At 43.0% G+C, this 16,552-nt stretch overlaps 1 protein-coding gene across 1 annotated transcript in view; it reads left to right on the top strand.

Annotated features, from left to right (window-relative positions):
• The window catches only part of LOC128711200 (uncharacterized), a 29,567-nt gene extending 17,382 nt beyond the window's left edge, over positions 1–12,185 (top strand). The window contains exons 5-6 of the mRNA XM_053806065.1: positions 10,247–10,602; positions 12,070–12,185. Coding sequence (XP_053662040.1) covers positions 10,247–10,602; positions 12,070–12,185 — 472 coding nt within the window. The remainder of the gene's footprint in view (positions 1–10,246; positions 10,603–12,069) is intronic.
• The last annotated feature ends 4,367 nt before the right edge of the window (positions 12,186–16,552 follow it).

The raw sequence follows: 16,552 nt of genomic DNA, 5'->3' as shown, positions 1-16,552 counted from the left end.
TTTTGTGGCGGAAACTCTTGAGATTGCATTTCTACAAAGACGTACAACAAAAATGCATACATTTCAATGGTGTGTTACAAACAAGCCAAGGTTCGATCGTTGGAAAACAAGTACCCGCCATTGGATCGCGAAAGGTCGAACATGGGACTAAAAATTATCATTTTCCATCACCGCCCACCCTCATCCTGGCTCGGATGTGTGTCATTATACGCTGAGCTGACGTCAATCATGGCAGAAATATTTGTTTTCTTTCTACTGCAAAATGTGTCAAATGTCCTGCAAACAAATCCAACCGTACGACGGTTTGCACTTGACCGACCCTGTTTGACAGCGGGACACTCCGTTGCCGTAGCTGTCGAAAGTTTGCGTGTTATTTTGCTCAATTTTTTGCCATGCCCCATTGAACAGCGTCTCCCGAAGAGTCTGATTTATGCTGCACTGGAAGGAAGTGGAAACATATTATCATCCCATCCAAAACGGCTGCCAATGATATGCAGAACCGCACGATGGACCGTCCCCTGGTGGTGCGGGTGTGCGGATCACATTAATATTAATAATCTTCCGGGCAGCTCAGTTGGTGATAAGTGTGCCGACATCCGGTTCACCGCCCACCGTGTCGTACCGTCCCCGGGGTCGTGCGATGAAAACACTATGTTTACTGATGCGAGTGCGGACTTGTGCGACAGAGGCAAATCAAAATCACTGTAAAGTTCACAACACTGTCCTGTGGTGTGCCACGAAACCAATTTTTCTATTCCGGTGGATGAAAACAACCGACCGGGCGGATTTGTACAGCGCGGAGCATCATTAAGCAGCCAGCCCCATCCACAACCGAGCAGCGGATAATGTGATGCAAATTGATGCAAATCGTCGGCGTCTGCAACGGTTTGAAGTACCGATTTTATGCGCAATTGTTTAGAATCAATCAATGCAAACGATGCTTAGATCGTGTCGTGCCGGTTTCGAGGGCGCTGTATGACGCTGTAAAAAAAATTGTTATTGCCACAATTAACGCCTGTTTGTGTTGCTGATCATACAATGCCGCATCTTTGATGGCTTGTTTTTTTTTGTGAGGTAAGAACTATTTGAAAGAATTTCAATTCATACGAAATTTACACCATTGCGCATTGAGATTTTGACGGAATTAAAGTCCAAAATTGAGTTCTTTACTGACAGCGAACTCGATATGAATGTTCAATCAATATTGAAATAAGACCAAATTCAAAATATTGATTCTCTTCTTGATGTGACTCCATAGAAACAAGGCTATTGAAGTCAAGATTTGGAAAATAAAACTTCAAATCGATGTACTTTGAGGTACGGATCGATTTAGATCATATTTTAGGATTCCGTTTCTTTTGAAAAAAAAAGTTATTAAATATAATTTATTGTTCAAGTTTGTTCTCGTGAGCACATGAAAGGTAAAACTTTTGATGAAAAGTTTTTAAAATGCAACTTAATGCAATTATGGAGTAGGCGTAGAATTAAAGCATCATAAGCAACTAGGCGTCTCCATAAGTTAATCTTCAAAAACTAAGTTTACTACCGGAAGTTGGAGAGTTGAAATTGTTGATAGCTGTCATAAAGTTTAACGGAATGGATAGATGAGTGCATTAGCGACCGCTGGAGAGCGTTTTTGTCTGTACAGCTCTAATTTGCCAAAACTGGTCCAAAATGACCAACATCAGTAATTAAGTTCCGATAGTAATTGTCAAATTGTCACAAAATTGCTTTGACAAATTGAAGCAGTATTAGATACCCGTAACGTTATTGATGTATTGATATTAAAGTTCAGAGTTCATTTTCCAGACTTGTTTTTGTCCCAAATTTCTTGATTTTTTCCCGGAAAATCCTAAAATAAATTTCAATCCCAACATTTGCTCAATACTCCCCACTGTTGGAAATGATTTTTTATTTCTCTCCGCAAATCTGACTTAACAATGTGTACTTAAATTACAAAATAAAACACAACCACTACCAAACGTATGTGCTGTGTGCGTGCGGAACGGTTGCAAAGCGAAGATTTAAAAGTTTTTATCCTTCGTCACCGGATTCCTAATCCATCGTGCGAAAGCTTTAACCACCCCCGGCCCAAAATCGGCGATAACTGCCACTCGAAAGTTGTGCTGCACCATTTTTACGTTCGTAGTTATGGACCGTGCCACAGAATCGGCTTTGGAACGGAAACTTTCACCTCCCGTACACCGTACATCCGCGGACGGGGCTGGTACCGAGCCCGGGCCAGAGTGTCGCTTGCAAATGCGTGACGCTTTTTAAATATTGCTCCCAAATGCAAACGAACTGTGTAAGGGGGTTCCATAAAATCAAATTCTTGTCTTCGTGGCTCCGGTCGCTTGCAGCCGTTCCGATTTGCTTTCGCTGTTCTGCTTCTTCTTTTCCCGCACACACACAAACAGGCCGAAAGCCACATAAGAGATGTAGCTGCATGCAGAATACCGTAATGCGGCTTTAGCGTCGTTCTGTTTTCAGGGGTTTCCGGAACCTTTCGCAACGACGAGCTGTTTGAGTGGCGTTAGCGTAACGTTTTGCCAACGTTTTCTGCCATTTGCTCCACGCAGTAGCGAGGGGCCTTTACGGCACGTGTGTCCAACAGCAAAACGGCACACAGCAACAGTTCCGATGAGATGACGTACGTTTTGCATTCCACAGTGTCAGTTGTCCTTTTGGATGGCAAACACTCACAGCAACAGCTGGCAGTCGAAGAATTTAAAGACTGCGGGTAAATCGATCCCAAAATCGTCCGATTTTCCTTCGCTGCTGTGTGCGTGTGTGTGTGTTTTTTCCCCCTTATTGAAGTTGCTATCGTTTTATCTCACACGAATCGCCGGTTCATCCATCGAACTAAGCCCGACTCCAGGTGTAGCTTATGTCGCAAACATTTTGAGCGAAAATTTTTTCGTACTAAAATCATACAAGCCTGACAGCAGAGTGTTGCGGTTACAGCAACCGATACAACAATTCGGTTCCTAATATCCCCGGAAGGGATGGAGATTTTGAGCGAATTTTACCGGAGCGAAGGTTTACCCTGCGTGTGTACCGCAACTGAAATACCAGACATTTTTAACCACGGTGAGTATGTTAGGATCGCCGTCAGTATAACGATACCGTAAGCACAATGAACGGCGATCGTTTGTCGTCGTCAGCAGAGCCGTACCGTCGTCAGCGCAATTGTTGTTTAGGAAATCAATTTTCCAGCGTCTCCTTTCCGTTTATATTACCCATTAAGGAACGGATGATTGATTTTTATATCCATTCATTCCATCCCCCTGCACACAAGCACACACACACGGGGGAAAAAAGCATATTTCCCAGTAAGGGAACACAAACTTTTGAAGCAAATTTTGAAACACAAATGTACCGTCAGACAATGCTCGTTTTGTTACAACCCCAGAGGCCAACTCGATCGCGTTGATAATTACGAACTACATTTGAATTCATTACGATGAAGGAGGAAGTTACAGCACAAAAAAAAACGGTCCTGCTCCCGTTAAACGCGCAGTCCGGAGCAGACGGTACAAATTAACAAACAACTAGTCCACTGCTGCCAACGACAGACCGAAAAGGGAACTGCCGTCCGTTAGTCACTTCACTGGCGTCCGATAACGGTATGCAAAATATTGCCGGATGTCTGGACAAAGGCCAAAGCAGCACAAAAAAAGAAAGCACAATTATCGGTAAATTCTTCCAAGCGTTTAGCAGAAAACACTGGGCGCCTCCACCGTGAATGCCGTGGCAGGTTTTTATGAACAACCGTGCGTCTCCATCGTGAATGTTGTGACAGTTTTGTAAACAACCGTGCGTCTCCATCGAACAATACGCTGTTTGTCTGACGCAATTACAACGACGGTAAAAAAACACTCACACACACAAACAAAGCGATCAGTAATTATGGCTGGCTGTGTAGAAACACATTCACCTGAAAATAGTTTTATTGCACGACACAGCCTCTGAGTGTCTGTGCGATTGGTGCGTAATTGATCAGAAATATTTATAGTTCGTTTTTATCCATTTCCACATACACACATTGAACATTTACATGGGAAATGTATGTACGTTTAACAATGAAATACATTTACATATCTTCCAGTTGGTTGCAGTTATTCATTGTTATCCTGACATCCTTTTCCATATTATCACCGATATCCTGCTCGAAGTTACTTTGCCTTTGCCTCTGACATGTCCTATCCTTTTTTTTATATCTCGGCTTTTTATGCTTTACCTGGAAAACTTCCTTCTTGCTGGTGCTATGCCCCTTTATAGCTATCAGCCATATTAATACTGGTTGAAGTTGCCGTTTCGAGTAGCAATGATTATTTTTCTACCATTTTCCCCCCTTGTCTAACACATGTTTCTGTTTCCTTTTATTACCATAATCATGCTACTCATTGGAACACATTTGGACAAAATTAGACTCCACTGTCTGTCACAGGAAGCGTTTTGGAAAAATCCGCACCTGCATCCTTCCTGTCAGGCTCAACCGAGTTTCAAACCGAGTTTTCGTTACTTTTAAGGCAGCAATTTTTTTTTTGCTCACCCGTCCCAAAATTCAAATCGCAACAGTGACAGTGTACTTTTATTTGGCGTCGTACACAAACCTACATCCTTCCGCTTTTGCTCTGGGGAAATCAACAAAGCAACCAACCACAAGCTACCAGTCCATGCCCGGGGTCCCATTTTCTTTGCCCTGCCCCACAGCTCAGGCTCAAGGAAACGCAACAAGCTAAGGAGAAAGTCACTCACTACCTTGCGCCGTTGCGCCCGGACCGCTTTCGTACCACGCCATCAATCGTTCGTGCAGTGGAGAAAAGGAAATGCATTTTCGCTCGCTACCATGCTCGGGGGCTATTTTCCATGCACACGATTCCTTTCCTGCTGCTGCTGTTGCTTGGATACGATGTCAAACCGATGCTCCACACTCTCGGGTGTCTTTTGCGTTGCAGCGTTGCAGTGTTATGCATTATGCTTTTATGATGTCACATAATGTACACCCCAGCCTGGGACGGGACGGCGACGGAAAGCGACCGCCTGCTTTCACACTTTTATGCCACCGGATACGTTAAGCGATAGCAGATGGAGTTGACCAGCTGGGTGTATGGGTTACTCCTTGGTTAAAGCTCTGCGATGGTGGTTTTGTTTTTTGTCTTTAATTTCCAAGCATACTCTTTACTTAAAAACCACTAATCTTATATTCAAATTACAACCTCCAGCTGGAAGATGCATGATTTTAATCTTCTAAAGCACCTTGCTATTTCTAGATAGGTACTTGCCAACCGATTTGTGACTCATTGTACCATCCCATTCGCACAAGCAGAGACTAAGTGTAAGTTCAACTCACAAATAGGATTAGTCCTCTATTGCCCCTTTGCTTCCCCGGTTGGAAACGTCCAGGAAGCTCGTGGAGAAGCTCCCAGTCAAGTGGCGGACAAATATTTACCTTCACCGTTTACCATCGGTTTCGAAACCGCTCGTACCCATTAAGCTACGATCGTGCTCGTAAATTATGATTCCCATCAACGCCCGAACAGTTCAATCGAGGGCACTCGATCTCTTACGGGTTCTTCGGGTTTGGTTTGGTTTGCTTTTGGGATTACAGCTCGGTATGGGCTCGAATAACCCCACTCGTTAGCGTGATGGAGTGCAGAGCAAAAAGCGCATTTAACACTCCTTACTGCCGAAGCAAATCGCAAACGCACAAAACGGAACTGCAGTCGCTTCCCAACCCCATTACCTCCAGACGGCAACGAACGAACGGGCAGGCCTAATTATTCATCCACCTGGGAAATATATCATTTCTAATTAGCGAGTTAGTTAATTATCTATTGCCTGGTCGAAGCGTTTCCGTGCGAGTGGGACACCGAGACCGTTTGCATCGGAATTCGGTGTCGGTAGTGTGTGCGCTGGCAAAGGCAAAACCCGGGCGATGATCGCGATGATGACAGGGCGATGGGATGATAATGATGGAATGTAATTCACCACTTCCCGAAGGTGCTTGGCAGTAGGGCCATTAGCGCACGAACTAGCGACACAACTCGATTACGGTGGAAGTGAGCGCGTAAATTATGTAATTAGAAGGCAACAGGTTGTTGGGGGAGGACGAGAACAGGGAGCGGTTAGGATGGGAGAAGCTCTCCCACCGACGGGATGTGACAGGTGGGAAAGAAAGCAAGCTTAACTGACAACCAACGTTCAATTTTGCGTCACCAGTTTCATATGGAAAAGTGAAGCAACCTTGAAAATATGGCGAAAAACACATCAACTGCACACAACTTTGTCCCTTTCGAATGTCTTCAAAACTGTTCCGTTTCTGTCGCAATAACCAAGATTATGTGGGTTGGAATTGCTTAATGCTGCTTCAAAATTTAAACATTTCATGCACAACAAACTACCAATCCGGTGCTAAATCCCGAAGCGTTCGGGTTTAGATCGGGAAGCAGCATTAGTGTGCGCACTCCAAAGCTCCACCGAAGGTCGCACAGAAAGAATTCAATTAGAGAGCACTTTGATAAAACGTTGTTGTACCTTTTGTTTTTGCTGCCCCGGAAACTTGGTTTTGCTTGTGGAAACACCCAAATCCCGAAAGTCTAATTTTGGCTCATCGCGAAAGGTGTGTGCTGAAGATTAAAGATTAAAGTGAAGGTGGATTGTGATGTATTTGCTGTACGTGGAACCGTACTGTAGGAAGCAAATGTGATAAAATTGCGTTTTCCCAACCGGAAGCTATTAATGATAATTGTTTTGATTTTTAAAGGCGAAATAGTAATGACATTTAGCCACATTTACCCCATTTCTCATGACTTTGTTCATGACTGTTAGCGCCATCTGTTGGTGGATAGGGCAACATCAGTAATTTTAGTATACTGCGGTGTTTGAATAAATTATTACTATACTATTATTTAAACAGTTACTTAAAAGGTAAAGTTTGCTTTAAAATTTGTCCCTTTCTGCCCCCTCCTTCAGATGAACATTCGTTGCTAAAATTAATTCATTAGTGGTGCGCTTTAGCAAATGGAAGTTTAATTAAACATTAAACATTAATTCATACTCACGCCATTAGATATTTATCGCAAAAACGTGTACAGCTTTGGAAAAACACGATGCTACTCTGAACAGCCGTTTTCTTGCCATGTTACGCACCTTCCCAAACACTACCGGATTACCAGCGTGGTGATAAATGTTGGAACGGAATCGGTCCGTGGGTTTTGTTTTCTGCTTCGTGCCAGTTCGTGAAGATATCGTGAGTTGATGGTCGGTTTGTTTTCTGTTCTTTGTTGGTCCATTTTCTTTTCATGTTTCTCCGATTAATGTTTTTTTTTTGCCGTTTTCGGAGCAAGTTTTGCGCAAAAGACGCTTTCATCGGATCGTCTTTCCCGTGTCGCAGTAAACTTGCCGAATTTCATGGCCCACACCTTGCTGGAAGACACTGCGCCAAAGACGCTGAAACAAAAGGCACCAATGCAATACTCCCCCCCTAAACAAACGAAGGCAAACAAAAACCCGTCGGAAACTAACCTTACCTGCCGAAGGTGTGGTTTTTTCGTGTGTTGGTACAGCACACCCTTGCCCTCGAAAAAGGATAAAACCATCCGACAGCCGTACCGTATAGTTGTTAAATTATTCGTAAGGATGCGAATTTGCTTTTTGTGCTCGTAATTGTAAACTTGGCATGCGGTGGTGCACGTGAAGTGATTTTTTAATTGAATAACAACCAGTTCCAGCAAACGATCAGGTGTAACGCACCTTTGTGCAGCTATCCGTGCGTGTGGGAAAGAGAGCCGGCCGGGACCATAAAACAGTGCTTTGACGTCGTACGGCCTACAAGGACGCCCAAGGACTTCCGCTCGTTGATGCGACCGGTTGATATCGCACGTTCGGGTAATTGGGTTTCATCAATCTGTTGATAAGTGAGGCCGTTAATGGGACTCACTCGTCGGATGGCGTCGGACCAGACGATGGTTGCGGTTTGCTGTAAGCGATTGTCATGCTGATGCTGATGCGGATCGGTGCGGATTGCATACCCGCAAGGGGTTTACGGTGCAATTACTCCCGAATGCACGTCGGGCTACTGTTTGGGGTTGGAGTTTGGGCTGGGTTCGCTATAGTGCGCCATATGTTGGTCTAGTTTTTAGAGATATAGGACATAATCACATTGTGAATGGAATCATCTTGCTTTTGGGACGAAATTTATCTATTCAAACTTAACTCTTCTGTGCTGCTCTATTCAGTTTCGTGTAATTGAATTGTTTGTTCGTAGTACAATATTGATTATTAATTTAATTTACTAAATTGCTAAAATTAATGAAAATAAATTAGTAATTAGTAAATAAATTAGTGATTTAACTGGACTTTTCAACAGAATTTTCACAGTACTTTCAATTAAATCATACCTTTTAAAACAACAAACAATTAACCTTTCCTACCATTATGCCTTCCCCTCACTTTTGGGTCAAATCCATTTGTCCATTCCGGATTGTGATTCCCCTGCTGCCTCGATACGGTCCAACTACCTTCCGTTAATTAATGTTTCTGATAAAGCAAATAGAGAAATACGAATTTACCATCCAAAACTCGACCTCGTCCTCGACTAGACGACCAGCAGGCATTACTTACTTAAAGGTGTAATCCGTACCGGGTTATCTTCCCTGCTCCGGAAGAACACACTTGTCATCACACTAATGAACAACAACCACCCGCACACCATCTACCGGGTGGTCACGATTGTCTCCGCACAAGAGCAACGTGTGTTTATCTAAAAAGAAATCAGAATCCTCCCCCACGCTTCTCGCTGCAGTAATTAGATATCATAAAAGACATGTTATCGTAAAGAAACGAGTTGGGGGGGGGAGATGAGGAGTTTGTTATTGTCGTGGAAACGCTTTTTGTTTCCGACACGATGCACCCAAACATCCTTTTATTGCGATTGCTTGACAGAGTGTTAACGCTTTGCGTTACAAACCCCCGGTGTCCCCCCCGGGGCGAACCTTTCCCGGTTGCCAAGGTGTTGCTGCATCAATTATCACACCAAGATGATGTCAAGAAGGTGCGATACCATGCATCATCCAGTTCCTGATCTTTGGCTTGTTTACGAACGCCAATGCAACGATGTTTGGCACACGGACCGTACTGCAGCTGGTCCTAATTAAGGCACGGGAATCAACTTCCAACAGCACACCAGCTTCAGCACACTTGAGCGAACAGATTCGAACCCATTAGTTTGCCACTAACGAATCAAATGATAGGATCGGCTAATCAAACAGGTGCTCGTTGGGGGGGGGTGGCGAGACACGGCAAGAAGGACCATGAGCGACGGGTGTCTTCTTGCGAGGTCGAAGACGAATGATCCCAATCCCCCCTGGTTTGACCAGCTGGAAGCATCCCCTAGCTAGGGGGGAGTTTGGAATTGAATTATGGTACGCATTTCGTCTCCAATTCTCTCTCTCTCTCTCTCTCTAGGCCACAGGACACCTTCTGCACGCCATGCTAACGCTTCAGGATGCCATTATTGAAACACACTCCACTCCACGGCAATCGAATTAAATGTTCATTTCGGAAAAAGGCTATCGGGTTTTTAGCCGCACGGTGGAATGGGGTTTTCTCCCCGGTTTTTCTGAAGGAGGATGACATTTTTATCGGAGATTTCCGATCGGACCGAAAGTGCCATTCGAACGTTTTATGGACGTTGCGAGGAACGAAAGAAGCTCACCTGTGGAGTCAATCGATGAATTGAACGATGGTTAAAGGCCGTTGCGGGTTTTTCCATATGGGTTGCAATTTCGATAGACTTCTTTTCCAACCGCAGCTTAACAGTCCTCTGGAATTTCAATACGAACTCAATTACCCAACGGCTGTTCGTGTCTCTGCGTGCTAATGATTGCATTACAATGCAATTAATTAACTTCAACAGCATACTCTAGTGATTATGTCCGAGTGTTACTGTTGTCACAAAACGCACACTTACAACAGAAAACTTAACTCTTGCAATCCGAACGGTGTGAAAGCTGTTCGTGACGCGATGCTATTTAACGTTATCCTCCCTTAAAATCCCCCATCGAAAGGTCCCTTTGATGCTTGAGAGGATTAATAATTAATTGTAAACTGTGTGGGAAATTGCTCGTATTTATTTGCCAACCTCAATTACGCGCCCTGTTACAAAAGCGTTACGGAAAACGGAGGAATAATTTTACTGCTTACAATTTTATTCCCCACACACAATAAAAAAAACCCACAGCCTGAAGCGCAGCTCGGGTAAGCTGTCACCGGCCGAAGTGTTTTCCCTGCTAGCCCTGATGGATTCGCGCGATCCTTACCGACCATTGTCCGACTACATCGCGGACGAGCAGACGAACGAGGGGTTGGCTTACGCACCGAACGGAATGTATCCGGATGTGGCACTACCGTTGGCCCTGGAGCAGCTTCTCGGTGCCCGGGGTGGAGCTCTGCCGGTGGATGGCTACGCGTACGATGATGCCGGCGAGTGGATGAACGGATGGACGGAACCTTCGGTGGACTATATGGGTATTCCGATGGCGGATTTGGATGCTCTCGGTGCGCTCAGCGATGGCAAAGGCTTTGGCTCAATGAATGGTAAGTACAGGTGTAGAAGTACTTAAGTAAACAATTCATATATTAATAGCTCTTGATGGAATCCAACTCACTATGAGAGGATCACAAGATAATAAGATTTAAGAGGAAATATACAGTCGGGATGTTTGTAAAACGGAAATGTGTTTTAATGTACTTTCTCTAAGATTAGAGCTTTTTTTCTAAATAACAGTTTGACAAATAAAGCCAATACACCAGCGAAAAGTTCAAACACATTTCTCCAACACCAGGAATTCTCAAAAACCTGAGAACCAGTTGACTTGAATTTTTTTTTAAATATCAAATGCTTCTGATTTCTCATGCTCTTGTAGGTAAAATACTCACTTTTGCAGTCAATAACCATTTTTTGATCTTCAAACATTTAGTATCTTCTGAGATGGTTTACAATAAATTGTCAAAAGATACTTAAAACTTCTCGTTTTCGTAGCAATCCAAAAAGGTTGCAACCCTTTCCAGTAGCTTTTCTTCTCAATGTTTTAAAACGCATTGTTTAATACAGTTGTTGCCGCTAAATGTTGTCTCTAACGCATGCATTTTTGTTTCGTAGCATCCAATTTTTGATCCAAGTGGGCTTAAATTTTCGTCTCGTAGTCATCTATTTGTGTCTCAAGTTGTGAAGTACTCCACGTAGCCAGAATATTTGAATGATTACCTCACATGTATGGAATATTTGATGCAATTAGGTAGCAAATAACATAAAACACAATTAAAGTTGATGTAATGTGTAATTAGCATAAACGAATACAGTTGAAATTTAAAGTGATTATCGTTTTTTTTCACAGATGTTCATAAAACTAAAAACTTTATCACAACCGATTTGTTTTAATCGATCTAAAAAAAACATTCAAAATGCAATAGACAAATAAACATTCAAATTTTCATAAATAAGTGACAAAAAGTTGTGACTTGGAGACAAAAATTAATGACTACAAGACAAAAATTGATGTTCATTGTCAAAAATTCGTGGCTACGAGACAAAAATTTATGCTCATTGTCGAAAATTGAGAGCTGCTAGACATTTACTAGCGGCAACGACTGTAAGTATACTTCTACACACAAACACTGAATATTTAATATACTAAGTATTAAGTTTTTCGTAACTTTTTTAAAAATCGTAATTCAAAATTCAGTTCTTCAAACTACTGAGGTTGGAATATAAAATAATTGTATTAAACTGGAATTTGAATCCTTCTTGATGATGATAAGTCCCACCCTTCTGGTACCCACAACGCAGGTTCGAGAGCGACGAAAATATCATTAAGATATTTAGACTGTAATAACCATGAAATAAAAAAAATAGTCGATAAGTGATGGCATTAAGGAACCATTTTAGGGCACCCATCGAACTGCCTACACTTCCAATAATAAAAAAAATTTTTAAAAAATCAAACGACACAGTAACATAAAAAACTTTTTTTAACAATTATTTTTTATCCGTTCAAATTTTAGGATACCTGCCCCAGAAACGCTTCATGGTGTCGAAGAAAAAGCGTAGCGTGTCACAGGCAACGTCAACGCACGCCGGCCACCAGCAGCAGGGAGGAACGATACAAGCTGCCGCTTGAAGCCCGCCGGCCACGGATAACGACCCACGCAAACATTGAACCTGGCCCCCAGACCATCGATGTTACTTGCTTGCGCACAATTACCAAAGGCTCACGAGATACCGGAAAAAAAACTACACAAATCAATGTACCACGTGTTAATTATTATTCTACGTACGGCATTATTGTAACGCAACTAAGCATTCCCACATTGAGCAAAAGCATTTTAGAGAAGCGACAAAAGAAAATCATCTTGATGAGGCACATCGTAAAAGCGCAATTGTACTACTACTCCAAACATTCCGTTTCCCACACGTTTATAGCACGACAGTATGGTAATACCATCGTCATTGTCTAAGTTGCAACCCGCACTGCTGTTTGGGGCCGTAATGGAGAGTTCCCACAGTTTGCGTACTGCATTCGGTCGAAAATTAATGCTGAGGTTGAGGCTCATAGTTCATCCTTTTTGGACATCATTGCTGTCGTGACATTCGTGGGTGGATTTCGTTTCGTCCATGCACCACACGGCAGGGTTGATGAGGACGGTTTTTTTTTTTTGCTTCAGCCGTTCACGCGGAAGCGGTTATACATATACATCGTATTGCTCTACTCTACTCACTTTCTAGACGTTGAATGGCTACCATTGCAGAAGACATCCATGTATTGCTCGTTGTAGACTCATATATGCATATATATATACCTTATATTACCAGACAGCTGTGACAATGGCACAGGCACAATGATGATAATGATGATGACGATGAAGAGAAGGTTTAATGCATTGAATTATTACATACCTACCCGCACATACAGTGGCGCATAAATGTACAACCAAAAGCTAACCGAGGTTACATTGCACTGGTCGTTAGTGTATTCCAATATAGAGGCTAAATGAACATTAAGTGTATATTATCGTGTAACATCCATATAAGCTCCACCTTTAATTACATTGGCGCAGGGTTCGCACAAAACCGCGCACAACATGATAACATGACAAGAAACTGGCTCAGAGGTAAATAATTTTTAGCATCGTAAGCACCTACCCGTTTAATCGTACAACTATACACTTCTATTAACTACCATGTAAACTTGTAAACGGTTAAAGAAACAAGAGGCAAAAAGTATGGCACACTATCGAACAGAACGTGAACTGCATATTTATCGACGTGGGGGAGGAAGAAAACCCAAAATGAAACAAAGAGGAAACACTTTTCACCCGTAGTATACTATCGTAGCAAATGAATCTTTATATTGGTAACAAGTGGTTTAACAAATAAATGGCTAAATGGCAAAACAAAACAACCAAACCAAAGCAAACAACCCACACGCTGCAAGCATATAACAACTGTCTAAAGCAACACGTTTCAACGGAACAGCTAAGGACGGGAAAATTAGAATAGTTTCCAATGGTTGGCAACCTGACAGACACACGCCTATACACGATGCACTTTTGAGACACGGTCCACCTAGGAACGGCAGGCGAAACAGTACAACAAACCACACAAACACACGCCTACCAGTAGCACCACAAAGGAGGCCGGAGTATGACAGGATACTTAGGCAAAACGTTAATCAAAACAGGAACATGTCAGCCTGCATGAACACGAAGCGGTAGCAAACAAAGGTACAACAGAAGTTAGTGTTTTCCGCTCACCGGAAGCGTAATGCAAGGTTTGAACATCCGGCACCGGCCAGTGATTGGGAAAGACTTCAACTAGTGCGTAGAAAGGAAGATTTCCATTTGGACCAGTTTTCGGACCCAAGCGCTAGTTCGGCTGGGAAGCTAGCGGGCCGAAAACACGCCAAAAAGGCTAACGAATCGAAAGAACGCAAACAAAGACAAAGCAACAGTAACAAACAAAAATAAAAGACATTAAAAACGGTCCTTGGTTTGAACCAGCATCGTCGTGCCGATGGTGCACGGGGAGAGTAAAATTCACTTGTCATGTACCACTTATTTCCTGCATCCTGTCATATTTCCGTCCCGTCAAGTTCCGGCCAGGCTTACGGTGGAAATTTTTTGCCCCCCCCCAAAAAAAAAGGGGTAATTAAGCGTTTGGTTTTTATCGTTGTCATTGATGGTCACACATGCTTTTCGTTGAGCACCTCGTGCAATGGTTCTGATTTGTGATTGTTCTGTTGGCCAGTGTTGCCACTGCATTGAATTATACAAATTTTTGTTTAACATCTCAAATGTCGCTTCCTACTGGCTTACATCTTGGAATGGAAAGAAATCACAGACGGTTTTCACATTTTTATTATGCTGTTTTAGGTTTTTTGAGCGGAAAATGGAATCTGGGAAGCATACAATTTAAGCCATGACACAAACCGTTGCTGGTGGCGCCATCTATTGTATAAAATTTGAAAATTACGTTGTCAAGTGTTTCACGCTTAGCGTTTGTTCTGAGAATTGATGAGTTTGCCTAATTTTTTATACGGTTTAACGTATTTTTAATTTTATTTTTTCTTATTTTTTGTCCAAAAAGTAGTTTATTTACTTACTCACCTACTTATCAGGCTTATCGTGATCTTGGGCTACAACAGGAGTCCTCTAAACCGCTAACAACTGAGCGCCATTCTCTCCAATACTTATTTTCTTACTTACCACCACGCCCCCTCTGTCTATGTGGACGACCTGATAGGAGTTTACGGACTAGGTTGTCCGGTGTCATTCTCATGACGTGATCAACCCACCAGAGCCTGGCGAGTCTAAGCCGCTGTACGACAGTGAGTTCGTCGTATAGCTGATAGAGTTCGTCATTGTAGCAACTCCTCCATTGTCTTTCCACACATACGGGACCATAAACTCTTCTGAGCATCTTCCTCTTGTACAAAGTCCATGTCTCATAGGCGTATGTGAGTACTGGAACTATATAAGTCCCTGTATAGTGTCAGCTTCGTTCGTCGCGTCTTCTTCGACATCCAATTTTCCAGCGATGTCACTTTGGGACGTCTTCACGCCTCTTATGTCCATGTGAATGACTTAGAAGGACTTTACGAGCTGGATCTTTCGGTGTTATTCTCATGACGTGATCAACCCACCAGAGCATAAGCCGCTGTATGACAGTGAGTTCGTCATTGTAGCGACTCCTCCATTGTCTTTCCACACATACGGGACCATAAACTCTTCTGAGCATCTTCCTCTTGTACAAAGTCCATGTCTCATAGGCGTATGTGAGTACTGGAACTATATAAGTCCCTGTATAGTGTCAGCTTCGTTCGTCGCGTCTTCTTCGACATCCTATTCCCCAGCGATGTCAATTTGGGACGTCTTCACGCCTCCTATGTCCATGTGGATGACTTAGAAGGACTTTACGAGCTGGATCTTTCGGTGTCATTCTCATGACGTGATCAACCCACCAGAGCATAAGCCGCTGTATGACAGTGAGTTCGTCAATGTAGCGACTCCTCCATTGTCTTTCCACACATACGGGGCCATAAACTCTTCTGAGCATCTTCCTCTTCTACAAAGTCCATGTCTCAGAGGCGTATGTGAGTACTGGAACTATATAAGTCCCTGTATAGTTTCAGCTTCGATCGTCGCGTCTTCTTCGATATCCAATTTAATATCCCCAGCAATATCAATTTGGGACGTCTTCACGCCTCTTATGTCCATGTGAATGACTTAGAAGGACTTTACGAGCTGGATCTTTCGGTGTTATTCTCACAAAAAACTGTAAAATAATTCGTTTCGGATTGATCAACGCCAAACAGCGGAGTCGCGTCGTACAATAGCTTAAGATTCGGTTTTTTTATTTTTGTCTCTGCCGCCACCACCCCTTTCGTGCGGCACCTTCATTGCATCTAGCGTAGAGCTTCTCTCTATTCCCTAAAACAAAACACAAAAACTCTCTTCCTGTTTACATTAATAACATCCTATTTACTAGAACATAAATATTGTACAAAAGCGTAACTCTGTACCTGGACAGTGTGTATTCCCTTGAAGAAATGCTGCTTTTTACGATACAGTGTCCGGCTATGCCGTCCCCAACCACTTTGGCTGGCTTTGAGACTATTTGTTTATATACGCGCGAGTGAGTGTATGATTTTTTGTTTCTTCCGACGGCCGTTTCTATCCCACACGCCCAATAGTGGCGCATTAATGTTCACCGTAGGGTTGTTTTTTTTTTTGTTTCTTTCCTGTCCGGCTTCACTATCTAATCACAAACTATCTACACGTAAAACGGTTAAAACACATGCCTAGCTTTGGACCGTCGCTAGGTATGGAGTGATCTTGGGATCTGCTCACTTGCATTAGCCCCCCATTAGCCTAGCGTGTCCGGCCGTGTTTCGTTTGCGTGCGCTTCCAGTCCTTACATTCGCGCGGAATTGGACCAGATGCTGCCTGATCGTAACGCACTACACAACAACACTCACTTCACCCGCGC

Source organism: Anopheles marshallii, chromosome 3 (genome assembly GCF_943734725.1).
Source record: "Anopheles marshallii chromosome 3, idAnoMarsDA_429_01, whole genome shotgun sequence".
Taxonomy (NCBI): domain Eukaryota; kingdom Metazoa; phylum Arthropoda; class Insecta; order Diptera; family Culicidae; genus Anopheles; species Anopheles marshallii.
The sequence above is the reverse complement of the archived record's forward strand: the minus strand, read 5'-3'. Positions and strand labels throughout refer to the sequence as shown.